Below are 18962 nucleotides of genomic sequence, written 5' to 3' on the forward strand. Positions count from 1 at the left end.
CATTTACTGTCCTTTCACACCACTCATAATTATATTCATACCATTTTCCAGTTAATACAATATTCATTTAAGTCACTTCATCTTATAAATACACAGAAAAAAGTATTAATTTATCACAAAACATTTCAAAACCCACAACAAAAAGTACTAACTTCTCAATAACTATTTAATCACAAGTTGAATTTTGAATGAAATTATCCAGCAACTAACCATTGTATAAACGATAAAAATAAAACTTAAACAATTTTTCCCCACCCGATGTATGGAACAGTCAAGGCTTCACTCCGTCTCAACAGACGCACTTCACCCGAGCTCTGACAAATTCAGACTGAGGTAACAGCACACACACACACACACACACACACGTACACACACACACACGTACACACACACATGAACATGCACAGCTCACGATTCACCCACACTTGACCCACACTTTCCACGTGCAAACCATATTTTCCCATTCATAACAGCTGTTTGAAATATAAAAATGATATTTCTCGTTCCTTCTCTCTGGCCACAGGCACTCAAAACTCACTCTCACACCGCACCACACGCCATTTTCATGAAGGATAATACCAGACCGCATACGGCACGTTATACGCAGGCCTTCCTGGCTGTCAACAACGTTAACACGCTGCCATAGCCCTCACTGTCTCCAGATCTCAATCCAATTGAGCACATGTGGGACGAGCTGGACAGACGGCCAGCCGGGGTCAACAGGCCGGAAAACTTGCAGGATCTGTTCCAGGCACTCGAAGAGGAGTTGCATGCCATCCCACAAGAAGTGATCACACACCTCATCAGATCCATGTCCCGCCGGTGCCAAGCATTCATTGCTGCCCAAGGCGGTCACATCCCGAACTGATTCTGACTTGGCTCACTGGACAGTTACTGTCCAATTACCGCACCTTTTGAAACTGAATATATCAAAAGAAAAACGTTTTTTCGCGGCGAAACAAGTTTGGACATTCTCCGTTCTTCAGTTATTTTTCTACAATTTTTTTCCGATTGGCAAAGAAATATAAATCAGTTCAATGTAATGGGTTGTTGCGTTTCTTTTTTTCTTTTTTCAACAGTATATAATTCTTTTCCACTGCGTTAGTCGTTGCTGGACGAAGGTGGCAGAATGGTTAAGACGCTCAGCTGCCAATACAGAGAGTCCGTGAAGGTGAGGGTTCGAGTGCCACCTCTCGCTCTTTCTCCCACGTTTGACTGGAAAATCAAAAAGACTTTCGGATGAGACGATAAACCGAGATCCCGTGTGCAGCACGCACTTGGCACACTGAAAAAGAACTCATGGCAATGAGAGTGTTGTCCTGTGGAAAAATTATGTGAAAATAAATCCACTTTGATAGGTACACGAATAAATAAGCATGCACTCAAGGCGTTGGGTTATGCTGCTGTCAGGCATCTGCCTAGTAGATGTGGTGTAGTGTATATGGATTTGTCCGAACGCAGTGACGCCTCCTTGAGAAACTGAAACTAATTGTTGCTCTCATTCATCTTAAACTTAGATCATTTTAACATGTATTTCCGTCATATCCTCATTCCAATCATTCTTTCCAGACATCCGTCCCCCCCCCCCCCCACCCCTCCCACCCCCCTTGTTTTTTGGTTGTATTTACACTTGAATGGCCAGGGACTTGAAGAGGTGGTAGCCTTCAAGTACTTGGGAGCAACACTTATACAAAGGACGGCAGGTCGAACACAGAAGTGAAGATCCGCCTCGCAACAGCAACATCAGCGATGGCAAAACTGGACAAGATCTGGAGGAGCAGGAGCATTTCCCTTGCCATCAAACTCAAACTGTATAGAACCTTTGTGCTCGCCATTCTTCTGTATGGATTTGAAAGCTGGACACTGTCAACCGAGCTTGAGAAGAGGATCCAAGCATTTGAGATGAAATGCTAGCGAAAACTGCTCCGCATCTCATGGGTCAAACACAAAACCAACGACTATGTCCGGAGCAAAGCCTTCGCCGGACATCAAGAACCCCTCCTGGCCACCATCAAAAGGAAGAAGCTGGCATGGTTTGGCCACGTGACCCGCCACAACACCCTGTGCAAGACCATCCTGCAGGGCACCATCGAGGGCGGAATAAAGAGGGGAAGACCAAGGATAAGCTGGACAGATGACGTCAAGACCTGGACTCATCTGAAGATGCTAGAGCTGGTGTCAGAGGCCAAGAGCAGACCAGGCTGGAGGAGAGTGACGTCCGCTGCATCCCTTGTGTCCCCCCCACGACCCGGTGGGTCACGGGACAAAAGGTAAAGGTAAGGTCACTCTTGAACATCATCACCATCTTCCAGTCTACACATCACATCAGTGAAACAGAATGTGTTATAATATATACACATTAGCACTTGCATTTCATTATTCTATTACATTGCCACTGTGTGTGTCTGTCTTTTCAATGGACAGTTTCTTGCTGGACTTAGTGTTGGGAGTATGTGATGATATGTCAGTAACTGACATAGTGTATTTTTGCAAATGTATGTAGTATTGTCGTTTGTAAAGGTGCGTTTAATTCAACACAAAATGTGTAGGTGATGAATACAATTCGTACTGCTGGCATTTTAAATGGACATAATAGTCTTTTGAGGTCATTTTCTCTCATTTCTACCAAAATACTCATCAACATGCACATGCCAGCATATGTGACAATACTAAATCTTTATACGTTTACAAATGTAGAAATGTTCTTCATAACTGCTTTCTGAAACTGAACAAGTTACCCCTGACACATCTCCACTTGCATCCCGAATGTAGAATTTTATAATGAAGTGTACTGACAACAACATCAAATAGACATGCAGCCGTGTACCGAATGGTTCTAATAGGGTACGGATGGTACAAAAGAACCAAACTAAATGATTGAATGAAAGGATAGTCGAGAAGAATTCCCGTGTACAGGCCAGGAACATATAGAGGCCAGTCACAAATGGGTTTTTCTATTGTTTTATTTACAATAGTTATGAGAACATAAAAAGAGAAAACTAAGAAGAAAAGAGAAAAAGAGAAGACAGTGCCTGGAATGACACAAACATATGTCATTAGCACAACATGTCGGCACAAGTGAATAGTAAAGCACATGTATACATATTACATGGAAAGACTACCACTTGGAAATGTATATGTGTGAAGACCAAACACTGACATCAAATGACATTTCTAATACATTTAAATAGCGCAGTTAAAGTGATTGAAGCGATGCTGATTTAGTGAAAGTACACTGACAGTATAGATTAGGTCAAGCTTATACTGTGTCAAAGTGACTCAAATGAATCAGTTATCATGTTGCACTATACTGGAGTAAGCCATATTGGAGAGAGCATGATAAGTAAATGACAATTAACAGACTGACACATATCAGGTGGTTCTAACCAATAACTGATATTAATCCAACACTATCTTGTAATCACAACAGCAGAATACTACACACATCTAGTGAGTGCATAAAGTTCATTCGCCACTTAATGGTACTGAGCACACTGTAGCAGTACAACTGATATCAGCATGTAAAATAATACATGAATAATAAACAAGATAATAGAATCAGTGGCTTTGATATTATAATGGCAAACTGATAGACCAGATAGTAAGTGAAGAACCATCGTGGCGAACTTTAGGCTATGCACTCACTAGAATATTCTGGAACAAACTATCTGTGTCCAGAGACGTCATTGACTGTGACGTTACGAAGGTTCAAATGGAACACTGCTCCAAGCATATGACGACATGGCAATTTTCTAAATCAATCATAGCCGAGCTGTGACTAACATGTCAAAGCAATAACTGAACATACTCATATGAACACAAGTACTGTGTCGGATAATACAATTACAAATCAACACATTCTACACACTAGTACTTACGGCAATACGTAGCGAGATGTTAGCCGTTGTGAGAACACACACGACGCACATTCACACTGTCCGCGACGCAGCAAGAGAGAGAGAGAGAGCTCTGGTCAGATGACTGACCAGGTATGAAATGACCACTCATCACTCACTGTGCCAATTTATGCAAGTAAAGCGGACCACAAAGACCGTCACGTGTGCTGCAAACAGATCGTCACTAATGTGGCCAAATCTGACAAAAACTGTGCCTCTGACAAGGTGTTCAGTGATAGATTTCTAAATGATTCCTGAACCGATTTACGTCGGATACGTTGCACAAGAAGTCACCTGAACAGGGTCAGTTTTAACGAGCTTGTCGCTGAAAATCAAAAACTGCGTTAAATCAGTTTAACGTTGGCAAATATAAATGGAATAGATTTAAAGATGGAATCACGACGATTCTGCCAGTGTATAAAACTTGTAGTTTACTGATCTGACAAAAGATATATTAATCAATTACGGTGGAACAGAAACACAAGTTTTCGCTCAGCCAATGACGTACCGCGATGCGACACTGGGCGAGCCATGAGCAGGTTGTCTGGAGAGGACAAAATGATGTAAGCGGAGTGACGTCACACAATAACTGGGCGCGGGTTAGGAGGGAATGTGCCGGAGGACTGGACACACAGCTTCTTAAAACCCATACCAAAACCAGGAAAGGACCATCATCAGGTAAGCGGCTACCGGATCCTAACCATGCAAAACATTGCTGGAAAGCTCATGGAATGCATGATAGCCAGGAAACTTGCAAGGGATCTTGAACACAGGCACATTCTCCCTTCAAATCAAGGTGGTTACAGAACAGGCAAGTCCACATGGGAAAATGCAGCTGCTTTTGCATATGAGGTGTATGAAGGATTTCAAAGGAAAGAAGAAACACTAGCAGTAGCAATCGACCTTGAAGATGCCTGCAATAAAGTCCAGTTTGCACACCTCATGGAGCTGCTACTAAGGTATGGAGTAAGTTTGACAGTGACAAGATGGATAGCAGCAGCGCTTCAGGAAAGAACCGTCGTCCTACGCCTTGGAGATTGGATGTCCGCACCTTCTAAACTATCCATGGGACTGCCACAAGGGTCTCCGCTCTCTCCTGTCCTCTACAATGTCTACACGAAGGGCCTTGCAGACTTAAACAACATGGAATAGCTCGGGTGCTTACTCTTGCGGATGATGGCCTGGTCTTCAAAACTTCGAAAGATGCTCAGGAAAGAACCAAAGCCGTCCAGAAACAACTAAACAATATTGCTCAATGGTGCAAAGACACAGGATCTTCCATCAATCCAACGAAAGCCCAAACGTTGCTGTGCACCCTGAACAACAGAACCGCAAGCAAATCACCACCTTCTGTGTCATTCGATGGGATTCAGATCGAGAAAACTGAATGCCTACGCTACCTAGGAATACACTTCGACAGGATGCTGACCTTCAGAAAACATACGGAAAATACTGTTCTCAAATGCAAAAAAGGCCTTTCAGTCTTAAAGGCAATGGCAACCAAAGGTATTGAACAACGCCACCTCTTCCTGCTATACCAATCACTCGTCCTCAGTGTGATCGACTACGGACTTGGGCTAACAACACCGTCTCAAAGCAACCTCTTAAAATTAGAAAGAGTTCAAAATGAAGCTATGAGGCTGATCCTTGGAACAACAAAAGACACGCCCACAGAAACCATGCGATACCTGCTTGACCTTCCTTCAATGCAGGCCAGAAACAAGTTAGAACAGGCCAAGACCTACTTCAAAGCATTAGAAAACCCTCAAAACCCACTGCATGACGCAGTCAAAGAACCAAAAGGCAGCCGTCTAGGACGAGGAAGATCATGGATGGGGCAAGCAGAAGACACAATCCAGCTAGTATGCCGACTACAAGACCTGAAAGAAACAAAAGAATGGGAGAAAAACCCCGAAAACCTCAACCATCTATTCAACACAGCCATTTCACCCACTCTAGGAAGACATTGTCAGGAATGGCCAGAGGGCAAAACTGATGCGGAAGTGAAGCTACTCATAGAAGAAAACAGTAAAGAAGAGGACATCATCATATACACAGATGGCTCAGTCACCAAAGACCAATCCGGAGAATGCTGCCTACAAAGTCACAACCTCCAGCCTAACGATGGAAGTTGAAGCTGTGACACATGCCCTCCAGTGGCTATCGTCCATCCATACGCCCGGAAACCAACATGCCATGATTCTAACCGACTCAATGAACCTCATACAGAAAATTGAAAACGGAATGGGAAGCCCAGAGTGGCATAAGGCAATGCGCAACTTTCAGATAAAAAAAACCTCACATGGTCATACTGCCCGGGACATGCAGGAGTTAAGGGAAATGAGCGAGCTGACAGACTTGCTGGTAACGCAACACCAACGAGCGGCCTACATCTAGGAAAATCGGAAATCCTCAGAAAAGTCAAAGAATATCAAAAAGAACAGGTACAAGGCCATCACACCATCGATCGCCTCAAAGAAATAAAAGCAGAGAGAGGGAGCGGCTGTAAGTCTAACATGAAAGGTAGAGCACGATGCTTTGCAAATCAAACAAATATCGGCATCATTTCCAAACCAACATTGCGCAAATTTCTTCAAAACGGAACAGAGTGTCTGTGGGCTTTTCCAAATACAATAGACTGAGCAACACACTAGACGCCACGTTCTTGGCATCAGAGATCTTTTCCCATCCCTCTTGCGGCCAATCAGTGGCAGCCTCTGTGCGTGTATGTGTGTGTTTGTGTGTATGTGTGGGTCTGTGTTTTTGAGTGCGTTTGTGCATGCGTGAGTGTGTAAGTGTACACAAGTGTCAGGAGAGTTCTGTGCATGTGTGTGTGTGTGTTGTGTGTGAGGGGGAGGTGGGGGTGCAGGGAGGTGAGGTAGAGGATGAGGTATGTGAGTGTATGCATGCCTACACTGTGGGAGCAACAGGATATTGTGTGTGTGTGCCGTGGAAGCTGCGATACATTGACTAGAAATGAGTGTGTGGAGGAGGAGGTGCAGGGTAGTTTGTGGTGTGTGTGTGTGTGTGTGTGTGTGTGTTGGAGCTCATGTACGTTTATATGTATTTGACTGTGCTTTCATATCTGTGAAACTGCGTTTTGGGGGCATATCTGTTATGCATGTGTAGGTGTATGTGTGTCTTCATGTTTTATATTTATTTGCTTATTTATCATCATTGTTGCCTTATTCTCGTATTTAATTATTTATTTATTATTATTATTATTATTTTATCATTATTTTCATTACTACTACTTTTTTTTTATCATAATTATTATTTATTTATTTATTTATGTAAGCTTTTTTTTTCTTTTTTTTTTCTCAAGGCCTGACTAAGGGCGTTGGGTTACGCTGCTGGTCAGGCATCTGCTTGGCAGATGTGGTGTAGCGTATATGGATTTGTCCGAACGCAGTGACGCCTCCTTGAGCTACTGAAACTGAAACTGAAACTAGGAGGGAAAAACGTCGTCTGATGTAGCTCGTGTGTGAGCAGTTTTGGAGCAAGCATAGCGCGCTTGGTCACAGACAAAATAAACAAATAAACAGAAATAAACGATTAAGCAAACAAACTGAAAGATTTTTTTTTTTTAAAGAGAGAGCGAGAGAGAGAGAGAGAAGAATATGAATGAACACACAGCTGTAAACTTACCTTAATGAACTTCTTTCCCCATGGGGGGTGTATGGAAGTACTGGATGAGGGAGATGGACATGTATCATTTTACTTTAGTCAACTTTTGAAGCTGGTGAAGCTCAAAGAACATTCTGCATCGAGAAAACTGTTTAGACTTCGATCAACTTCTTGCAGAAACACCACGTAGATTGGAAGTCGATATACTGCATACTTACTTTAGCCATGTACTCTTCTGTTATATTCTTATTTTTTAGATGCTGTCTAAAAATAACAAAGTCTGGATTTTGCATTTGTATAGGAAAAACTTTGCACGTTCTTTGGCAAGTCTAAAGTTTATCATATTATCACAGGTGTTTAGAAAACCCTGTAGTTCCCTCCAGAAATTTAGAGATACGCTGCAAGACATTTGCGTATCAAGTTTACTTTCCCATTATATAAAGGCCTTCATATAAAATCTCAATCTTTTCGAAGAGCAATTCATAATACGGTTTTATTCCTTTGCTTATTCGACATAATATTTGAGGTACCTTCCTGTCTTTCTTTGTCTTTTTTTATCATTTCTAATTTCAAACTGAATGTTTCTTTTTCTTGCATAATCTGCATGAGTAAGACTTTTTTTTAAAAAGTAATACAAGTTAGTTATCCATACTTTCTTGAAAGTTCTTTGTGGTTTAAAAAATTACCGCGTTCGTTTATGACATGCTTGATAAAAATGTCTTTACATACCTAGGTTTCGAAGTGAAAAATATTATAATATATTTTGACCTTATCCAATTCTACATTATATCGTAAGCATCCACTACATATCTCCAAAACTGATTACCTCTATTCAGAAATCTTGTAGAACGATTTTTAGGATTAGGATGTAAGGCCTGCAAATTTTTGTCTTTTAATTTGTGAGCAATTTTCTTACCCACGACAGTTTCAGTACTTATGTAAAAGCTTGTAAATATTCCGCCATTTTCTACGTCATGAACCTTATACACTTGTTTTATCTTGTCTTTTTTTTCTTCTTTTTTTGTGTGTGTTTTGTTTGTTTTTTTGTCCAAGAACAAAAAAGACGAAACCACGTATCTTGTAATTGTTTTACATCACTGTCAGGCGGATTTCGGAACAATAACTATGAGTAAACCAGTTTCGATATAATAAGTGATTTGAGCACTGCTAATCTGTCTAGAGGCGTTCATATCCGCTTCGACGAAATGTTAAATAATATTTTTACTTCAACAAATTTATCTGACATGTTAATTTCCGTTAAAGGAAAATGTCAAAGGAGGATTCCATTTCGTACTTTTGTTCTCTAAATGTTGAGATTTCTTTGTACCTAACCAAACAGCAACTGTTTTTTTCAAAGTTCAGCTTAAGTCCTGAAATTTCAAACTCTCCCAGTACCTTAAACAACTTTTCGTAAGACGTTCTGTCCATAATAAAAGACGTGTCGTCAGCAAACTGACTTACTTTAAATTCTGTCTCTGATATCTGTATTTGCCTTCTCGAATTTCACAAGTCACTCTGTTGAAACCCTCTATTTTGATACACCTTTACTAGTGCAGAAGCTTTGTTTAAAAAAATAAATAAATAAAAAAGAAGAAGAAAAAAAAATTGAATAGAAGGTGCAAATCCAATTCTTTACTTCCTCTCGAAAACCAAATGTTCTTAGAACGAATGCCACAAAATCCCTATTAAGGGAGTCAAAGGCTTTTTCAAAATCGTTGGTTATATAAACCCGGGTAACTTTTTTAATTCTAAGTAATACATCATGTCTTATGATATGCGAATGGTATCCCCAATATACCTCCCTGAAATAAATCCAGTCTGACCTTCTTTGATAAGTTTTGGTAAAACTGGTTTAATTCTAATCACTGTTCATGCTGAACCTATTCAATAAGCGACATTTAGAAGTGAGACTGGTTTCCAGTTTTTAAACATTCCCTTGATTTATCTCCCTTAGGTAAACATATGATTACGTTTTCGTTGCGTAACTGACATTTCGCCTTTAACAAATATTTCACTTAAGCCCATCACACACGGGGCGTCAAGCATCATGTTTCGGGCGTCGCGTCATGATTCTCGTGAATAGTGTCGTGTGCGAGCTTTTCAGGCAACACATTACTGGCGCCGAGATGACGTCATGTGCCCAGTTTGATGGCGTCTCGCGTCAAGACGCCTGGATGGAACTTGTCCTATTTCCTCGCTGCAGCAGCGAGTTTGCGGAGAGGAACAATCATTGCACACGGGACATCATTGCACACGGGACAAAATGGCTGACATTGCTTTCAGTCCGAATCATTCCTTTGACGACGCTCATGCAAATTGTTTCAGATGTAAATCACATATTGTCCTAACACATGGCTGTTCAGAGTGATTTCTGTTAGCGCCCAAACAATACTCCATGCAACTTTGAACACCAACTCACACGTGGTTACGGTCGTCATTCGTGCATGAGAATACCCGGAGAACAAGTATCTCAGACTGAAATTGAAAGGATAACTGGATTTCCAAATACCTCCTTCGCTCAAAAATTGAACAATGCTTTGGAGTGAGAAAATGTAATTCAATGTGTTTTTCAGTCATGTTCAGATATTCTTAGATAAAAACAAAACACTTAACTCTCATTCTCCATTTCTCTCTCAGTCTCAAAGCCCATTACCTTTCAGAGCAACCCAAATTATTCTTTTTCCACACACACATCCACCTACACACGCACACACACACACACACACACACACACACACACACACTACTGAACACAACACAATTGAGAAGCTCAACAACTGAAAATTTTACATCAGAGGAAGTAAGAATTACATCTGAAAACAACTTCCCCAAAACAGCTAAAACGATATCTTATCTAACGCCAATTGGCACGTTTGTGTTAGACCTTTTCCAAAAGTCTTAAATGAATCCAGATAATGTAGACACGCAGAAAACCGCAAGTCCATGCCCCATTTGGGAGATGAGTAAAGCACAGTTTGATATCAATCATACTGACATTGCAAAAAAAGAAAATCCAAATATCATGGCACAGAAGTCCGATTACACCTTCAGAATAGATACCGTGACCACTTACATATTTACACAGACGGCTCACTCCTAGACAATGGCCAAGCAGGTTCAGCTTTCGTTATACCCAAACTGAAAACTGAACGATCATACCATATTGGTAAAGATCTATCAATATTCACAGCTGAACTTATCGCTGTTCTTATGGCTTTAAATCATATTCTTGATCTTCCAGTTTGCCTTCTACAAGTCTTATTTTGTGTTGATTCAAAATCTGTATTATATGCTTTAAACTCATCAGATTGTAAGAACAAGTCCAAAATAATAATAGAAATAAGTCACATTGCACATCTTTTGAATTTGAGAGGAACACATATAACTTTTTGTTGGGTTCCTTCTCACTTTGGTCTCCTATATAATGAACGGGCTGACTGGGCTGCAAGAAAAGGTGCAAAACACCAACAGGGAACCACAGAACTTTATGTGCCTTTATCTGTACAAGAGGGGTACCGCTTACTAGAAAAAAGCATCATGGAGCAAAGTCAGGGAAGTATACCAGCAAAATGGCAAAGTTTTAAATAAAAGTATAAATAATATTCAACAACCGGAATCTATCAATCAATCAAATACATTCAGTAATCTAACCAGATTAAGGCAAATTCAGGCATTGTCAAACAGGATAAAGCTGAACGCTTTTATAACAAAGTTCAGCAGAGATGTTAAATACGTATGTGGAGAATCTATTTCTAGCATATACACATACTCTTTGAATGTCAGAGTCTGAAATCGCTTTTACGAAACTTCTCGGAAAATTCTTGTGAATGTATTTTTGACAATTTCAAGATGTTATCTGCTATTGCAGAAGGTTTGCTGCATAGTCCAATTGGACATTTGTTATATAATGCCTATATAATGCCTGTGTCTTCCCTTTTAATGTTTTATTTTTTCCAATGCTCTGTATCTTTCCCCACCACACACACACACATGCGCACACTTTTTTTTTTCCCGTCTAATATCACTTAAAGTGGAAGACGTTCAACTGAAGACTACTGCTACAACACAAATACTACGCAAATACTGCACATATACTACTGAACACACACACACACACACACACACACACACACACACACACACAGATAAAATAAGGGGGTGGGGGGATTAAACATGTTTCGCCATATTTCTAACACCTGAACAACAACGACGACGAAACACACGCGCGCGCGCATGCGCGAGCGCACCCACACACACTACTGAACACTTACACAAATATTACTGAACACACACACACTACAGGTGTGTCACGTGTGTGTGTGTGTGTGTGTGTGTGTGTGTGTGTGTGTGTGTGTGTGTGTGCGTGCGTGCGTGCGTGTGTGTGTGTGTGTGTGTGTGTGTGTGTGAGTGCAATAATAGTCAGGTGGTGCCGAAAGTCAAATGTCGGAAAGACATAAAGAAATTCACGAAAGTCATTACAAACTACACGTACCAGTAGTCCTAAACTTAACTAAATCCGTCCTGTTGTTTCTGAGTAATCACCCTACTGAACGTGATAGACGACATATGAACATGTCCATGTTCTACCAGGTCTAAGTTCCCCCAAGGATGTATCCACCCCCACCCCCCACACCCACATTTAAATCCCAAAGGCTGACTAGCCTATTCCGTGTGTCTATATTCCCCCCAGATTCGTTTCTCCGCGTCTATGTTTCATCACACACACATTCTTAGGTTGTGGTCAGTGGTATGCAATGGTCAGTGGTCAAAACAGGTGAAAATGTACTGATACTGCAACAGCGCCGATGCCGTGGCAGAACCGGTTTGTCGTTGGACTACTGATCCAGTGTTCACCAGTAATGAGTCCGAGGCTCCGTTTCGGCATGGTGTTGTGTCCTTGAAGAAGGCACTTCAGTCCGATTTTCCTCACTCCACCAAAGTGTGAATGGGTACCTGACTGCGGCTGGAGGTTAAAAACGACGGATGGAGAGGATTGAGCCCCGCCTTCTTGTGCCGAGCCATGGTCACAGTGGATATGAATTCACTGCCCTGATGGCCGTGAAAGACTATAAGACCTTTAACCTTTATTCCATTAGAGAATACTCATAATTTAGAAAGACGTTAACATGTCGTATGCTCCACACTTCAGGGTAGTCGTCAGAACCTGATCAGTGAATTGTCGTACTAGGTCAAGAAGTCTTGATACTGCATAACATGATAAAATGCCGACTGGCGGGAACTTTTGGGTAGTGGCAAGTTGTGGCCAGCAATGATCTGCAGTAGTGAGCAATGGTCAATTAACGGTAAAACCCTACCAAGAAGTCCTAATGCTGTACATAAAGGTTACAAAATCGTTCAGTATAAACAGTTTTTCAGATTATGGTCAGAAGTGGTCAGCAAAATAATCTTCAGTTGGAACAAACGAGACCAAAAACAGCCTGAACAATTGGCAAGCAGTGGCCAGTAATGATCAGCAACAGCAGTGGCCAGGTAATCGTCAAATCCTGTGAAGACATCCTAACAGTCAAAAATCAATGCAATCTGAATACTGTTAGTGATCAGCAGTGGTCAATAGTGATTAGACAGCGGTTAAAAACCTGCCCATACACAAACTAACGTAACGAGCACTTACAGTTTGTCATAAACAGTTGTCAGCAGTAAATCTGGGGGTTCAAAGACGTGGTGAAACATAGACCTTGGAGGAGGTGGTGGCATAAGCCTGGAGGTTCTCACACCTGGCTGAAAACAAACTGGACGGGGGGGAGGGTGGTATTTACCTGGGGGAAACATATCCCTTTGAACCCTTACCCCAGAACGCGACTCCAGAATGTATTAGTAGGAAAAGACATGCAACAATTTATGTTCTTAAAATACCTCAAAGCAAACAATGTTAAATCGCTTGACATGATGTAATAATTTGATCAAAATTAACGAATTCCTTTTGCTGCATAAAATTATTCTGGTTTCTCTTTTGATCCTCCTTCTACACCTCTTTACATCCTATTCTCGCCATTCCAACACACACACACACACACACACACACACACACACACACATGTACTCGCGCACCGAGCAAATGCAAAACAAATTTAAGGGGCGTGTGGAGATGGATGCCGAAGTGCGACAATATGTGCTGTGAGCGTCGTTACATATTGTCGCCAACAATATATATATATGCCGGGCGATGATATATGCCACAACACCGTTGCTTTGAATTACACTGAGCATCTGTTGCTTCATGTGTGGACTGTGACGATGAGAGCATGGGAACACCTCGAACTCGGTCAGGGGCCGGCTTCTTCTCTTGACATTTATCTTCAATTGTGACAGGAAAAGGTCAGGCCCTCGGTCTCTCAGACACAGGCACACGCACGCAAGCACGCAATCGCAAGCATGCACACAGACACAGACACAGACCACACAGACACACACACACAGACACAGACACACACACACACACACACACTGTATATATATATATATATATATATAAAAGGATGGAATCGACAGAGTTTTGTAAAAGGGCTGAAGGCCGCAAAGTTCACAAGACGATGATTCTCAAACTGAATATTACTGATCTCTTGTGTCGTGAAATGATTTGCATCGGCGGCGGCGGCGGTGGCGGTGGTGGTGGTGGTGGTGGTGGTGTGTGTGTGTGTGTGTGTGTGTGCGCGCGCGCGCGCGCGCATATGCGTGTTTCACAGAAACTGAAAATTTTGAACACTTCACGCTCAGCCAAAACACTCTGAACATTAAAGCTATCCACACTGTCTTCAGGTGTGGAATATTCTATTTATGGAGAATAGCCCTCACGTGTTCCCTCCACCAAGTCCATCTTCTGGGTGTTGGTGTGCTTGTCCTGAGGGTCTCTCAACACGCGCAGCAGACGCTGGCGGGTGGCCGTGTTCTTCTCCACCTGCTGCTTCTTGGCCGAGTTCTGGGTCAGGGTCTGCATGAGGTACACCCAGTCCCTCTCTTTCACCACGTCAACCTTCACCGCATACTTCTCCAGATTCCTTAGCCCTTCCCGGTTCTCTTCTGCATCCTCCTCCCCAGACTCCGTCTTGTACAGCTCCACAAACTTAACGACCACCCTCACCTTTTTGCCCATTTCCTTCAGGTTGTTGAAGACGGTGATCAGCCCGTCCACGGTCAGCTTGAGCGGAGAGTAATTCATGTATATGTTGACCTCGATGTGCTTAGCCTTCTGAATCAGCAGGTCCTCCTGAAACCAGTCGATCATGAGGTCCTCCGCACGCTCCTCCCCGTCGCTTGCCGCACAGTAGAAGATGCGGGTGAGGGTGATCTCTTCCTGGTCTAGGTCCAGGTAACATACTATTGCTGACTGGTCCAGGTAGTCCTGTCCGCGGAGCCCGGCGTGCCAGAAGGCGTGAAACTCCTTGCGGAGAAGCTGCAGATCTTCGTCTGCCAAGGTCTTCTTGAGGCTGGTTCGCTGAGGGAAAAAAATATACATATAAAATTAAAAAAGGAATATCATCATGTTGTGTTTGTACTGGAGTGCTGCATGTGAGTTGGTGTCGTCATTTTGATTTGTGCAAGAGGACTGGTCGTAACACGCACGTATGTAAGTGTGATGAGTATGCATGCGCAAGTTTGTAATCTGTGTCTGTCTGTCTGTCTCATCAACAACTGGAAGTGAGTAACTCCACTGTCAATTCCAGGTAAAGTCTACTGCCAGGCCATTCTTAACCGAATGCGTGACATAGTGGGTAAAGAACTGACCACTGACGCCGCTGACCATTGCTGACCGCTGGTCACCGCTAAACATTATGCCCACTGACCACTACTGACCACTTCCGACCACTGTTTCATTGACCACTGACCACTGACCGCCGCTGACCATTGCTGACAACTGGTCACCTTTTGAATGTTATGGCAATTGAACACTACTGACTGCTGACCACTGCTGACCGCTGACTATTGCTGACTACAACTGACCACTCACCGCCACTGATCATCGCTGATCAATGACCACTACTGACTGCTGACCACTACTGACCATTACTGAGCACTACTGACCATTAAACAGTGTTGACGCTTACCACTACTGACTGCTGACCACTGCTGACCGCTGACTACAACTGACCACTCACCGCCACTGATCATCGCTGATCAATGATCACAACTGACTGCTGACCACCGCTGACCACTACTGATCACTGCTGACCATCACTGACAATGGGTGACCTGGATAACATATGCCTGGGGGAATCTTGATCTGGGGGAACATACACATGCCCCCGAGCTTCGCACACAAATGACAAAGAATACCCCCCATCCCACAGCAAAAGAAACTGCTGAAGTCATTAACTGCCAGTGAAGGAAATAACGACAAATCAGCGCTGGAAACGCTGAAATGTCGCCAATCCACCGGCGACAATTCGGCGGTTCTCTGAGGAGCTGGTCTGTCAAACGTTGATTTGTCACCGGCAACAATTCAGCGGTTAACTGAGTTCCGCCAAACTGTCGCCAGCGACAATTCAGTGGTGGTGACAATTCAGCGGTTAACAGCATCTGAGTAAAGTGGTGTTCCGCTCAACACTCTTTATTTCGGCTTGTTGTGTGTGTGTGAAGGAGGGGGGTTGGATGCAGGGTAATTTGGGAGATGGTGTGTGTGTGTGTGTGTGTCGGGGCTCGTGTACGTTTAAGTGTATTTGTTTGTGCTTTCATGTATGTGAAACTGCATGTTTCTGCATATCTGTTATGCATGTGTGTGTGTCTGTCTGTCTGTATGTTTTACATTTATTTGTTTATTTATCATCATTATTGCCTTTTATTTTATTTTCATTGATTATTATTATTATTATTATTATCATTATTATTATTAGTTAGTAGTAGTAGTAGTAGTATCATTATTATTATAATCATTTTCTTCTCCTTTTCTTTTCTTTTTTTTTCCTTTTCTTTTTTTCTTCTTTTTTTTTCTCAAGATCCGACTAAGCGCGTTGGATTACTCTGCTGGTCAGGCATGTGTTTGGCAGATGTGGTGTAGTGCATATGGATTTGCCCGAACTCAGTACTGATACTGATACTCTGTGTGTGTGTGTGTGTGTGTGTGTGTGTGTGTGTGTGTGTGTGTGTGTGTGTGTGTGTGTGATATAATAGTCAGGTGGTGCCGAGAGTCAAATATCGAAACACATCAAGAAATTCACGAAAGCCATTACAATTTACGAAAATCAAACTCATTTGAATGAGATAGGGACATTACTGAGACTATCCCCTTAGAAACCTGTCTTCAGGTACCTGGTCCGTGTGATGCGATTTCGTCCGTGTCGGACGTTTCGAAAGGAATCTTGTCTGCAAGTGCTAATCCTATCAAGCTTGTATGTAGACCTGACCCGATTCAATCTGAACAATGATTTTTTTTTTTATTATCGGCTTTTACACTTCAGACATGATACGTCCCTTGACGAAGGATCAAAGTATTATAACAAGTCCGCGCTGTATGTTGTATACATTTGATTTCCCACAATTTACTACGCCAAAGGTCTAGAAGACGTGAAACCGATCAAACTTTTTTTTTTTTTTTTTTTTTTTTAATAACCACGCACTATCTCGCCAAAACAACTGGCCCAAATCTGGCAAATATCATAGTAATGATGTGCATTTATACAGAGCCCTTTCTCTCTAAGAACTCAGCAAATCACATGAATCATTCATGACCACTTTCTCAAAACCTCTCCCTCCCCCGACCCTCCCACCTCCACTCTCCCTCTCTCATTCATCATGCATCCAAAGTGAGCTGAAAAGGAGGGTGTTGGAAAAGAAGGAAGATATAAATAGGTTTTAGAAAGATTATTTTTTTCGTGGAGAGCGAAAGGCAGAGATTGAATCAGGTGCATGGATATGATAAGGAAGGTTGTTCCAGATATGAGGAGCAGCAATGAGGAAAGAACATTCACCATGGGTTCTAGTATTGACACGAGGAAGTTCCAGAAGGCAACAGTCAGAGGAAGAGCGGAGAGTTAAGAAAGGTACGTAGGTCATGTGGGGTGGAAAACAGAATAGCAGAGACACGCAACTTTGTATTTAATTCTCGCGTCAATGGGGAGCCAGTGTAGAGCACGGAGGTGGGGAGAAATGTGATCAGTAAGCGGGACTCTGAGAATCAAACGGACAGCATTGTTTTGAAGTTTTTGAATTCACTGAAGAAGATTATGCGGACAGCCTGTGAGAAGAGAATTACAGTAGTCGATTCGTCATAAGATAACAGCAGACAAGCACCCGCCACATTCAGTCATACACATTCACATTTCTGTAGAATTAAATGTTGTTTGACTACTTTTTCTTCTTCTTCAAGCGATTACTGAAGTTATGTGCTTATTATTCATCCATCGAAAGACTCTTGTTCACTGCATGGTGATATCACTGATACCGCTGGGCTTGAAAGGAAGGTCGGGGAATTTGTTTTCTGTTGTTTCAGTGTTTTTTATTTATGCATTTGTTTCAGTCATTCATTTGAGGAAAACAGTCATTTCCGAAAAGGCGACATGATTTCAGACACTGTGATTCCAGAAATGATTGCATCCAGTCAGTTCCAGGTAACAATTGCAAATTGATAACCTAACTACCTACCTGATTTTTTAGTAAATGAGGGAAACGCTTGAATGGTACAGAGAGAGAGAGAGAGAGAGAGAGAGAGAGAGAGAGAGAGAGACAGACAGACAGACAGACAGAGGCAGAGAGAGTAAAATGAACATGTACTTGACAACGGTAAAAGTTGTCTTAATTCTGAGGAGGGAGTTCTCCAGGCCAAGTTCTCCGACAAAAATGACAGAGGTTGAAGAGGCTAGCTTCTACAGGGCGGGGCCAATGTGTACGATGGTTCACTGGTGTGACGACAACTATTTGTGCCGCAATGTCAGCAAAACCAAGGCCGCTCAGTGTCGACTTCATGTAAAAACAAATATCGCTCACTCCAAGGGCACTCCAAGGGCGAAGAGGTGAAATAAGTCGTCGAGCACCACTTGGCGCCATCCTGGACAACAAACTGAACTGGGCAGACATCACCACTGCACTACTGAAGTGGGGTCAACAGCGCCTTCACTTCTTAAAGAAACTGCTATTTTTCCAACCCCACCCAGCCATCCTGCAGATGTTTTACACTGGTACAGTGCAGTGTTATAACTTTAAACAGTTTATGCCTTTCAGTTCAACAGCGTGAGAGAGGTGGATGCTAGCAGGCTAATCAAGCTCATCCGCATAGCGAGGGTGTGATCGCTGCAGTCTGCAGTCCGACGTGTGTATAATCAAACCTTCATTTGTCCTAAGTGTCGATAGTCCGACGTGGCAATGGTCCTACGTAACGTTCGTCCGAAAAGCCACTGTTCTGAAACATTTAGTCCGACGTATCAATGGTCCGACGAGACAATCTGAATGTTCATTATTTTACTGAAAACGTGAAAATTTTTGTTATAC

General features: G+C 42.4%; 1 protein-coding gene across 1 annotated transcript in view; it reads right to left on the reverse strand.

The window, feature by feature from the left end:
• Positions 1 to 1598: 1598 nt before the first annotated feature.
• Positions 1599 to 18962, reverse strand: part of LOC143300186 (uncharacterized) — a 29710-nt gene continuing 12346 nt past the window's right edge. The window contains exon 2 of the mRNA XM_076613744.1: positions 1599 to 14976. Coding sequence (XP_076469859.1) covers positions 14317 to 14976 — 660 coding nt within the window. The 3' untranslated portion in view covers positions 1599 to 14316. The remainder of the gene's footprint in view (positions 14977 to 18962) is intronic.

Source organism: Babylonia areolata, chromosome 26, assembly GCF_041734735.1.
Source record: "Babylonia areolata isolate BAREFJ2019XMU chromosome 26, ASM4173473v1, whole genome shotgun sequence".
Lineage (NCBI taxonomy): Eukaryota > Metazoa > Mollusca > Gastropoda > Neogastropoda > Buccinidae > Babylonia > Babylonia areolata.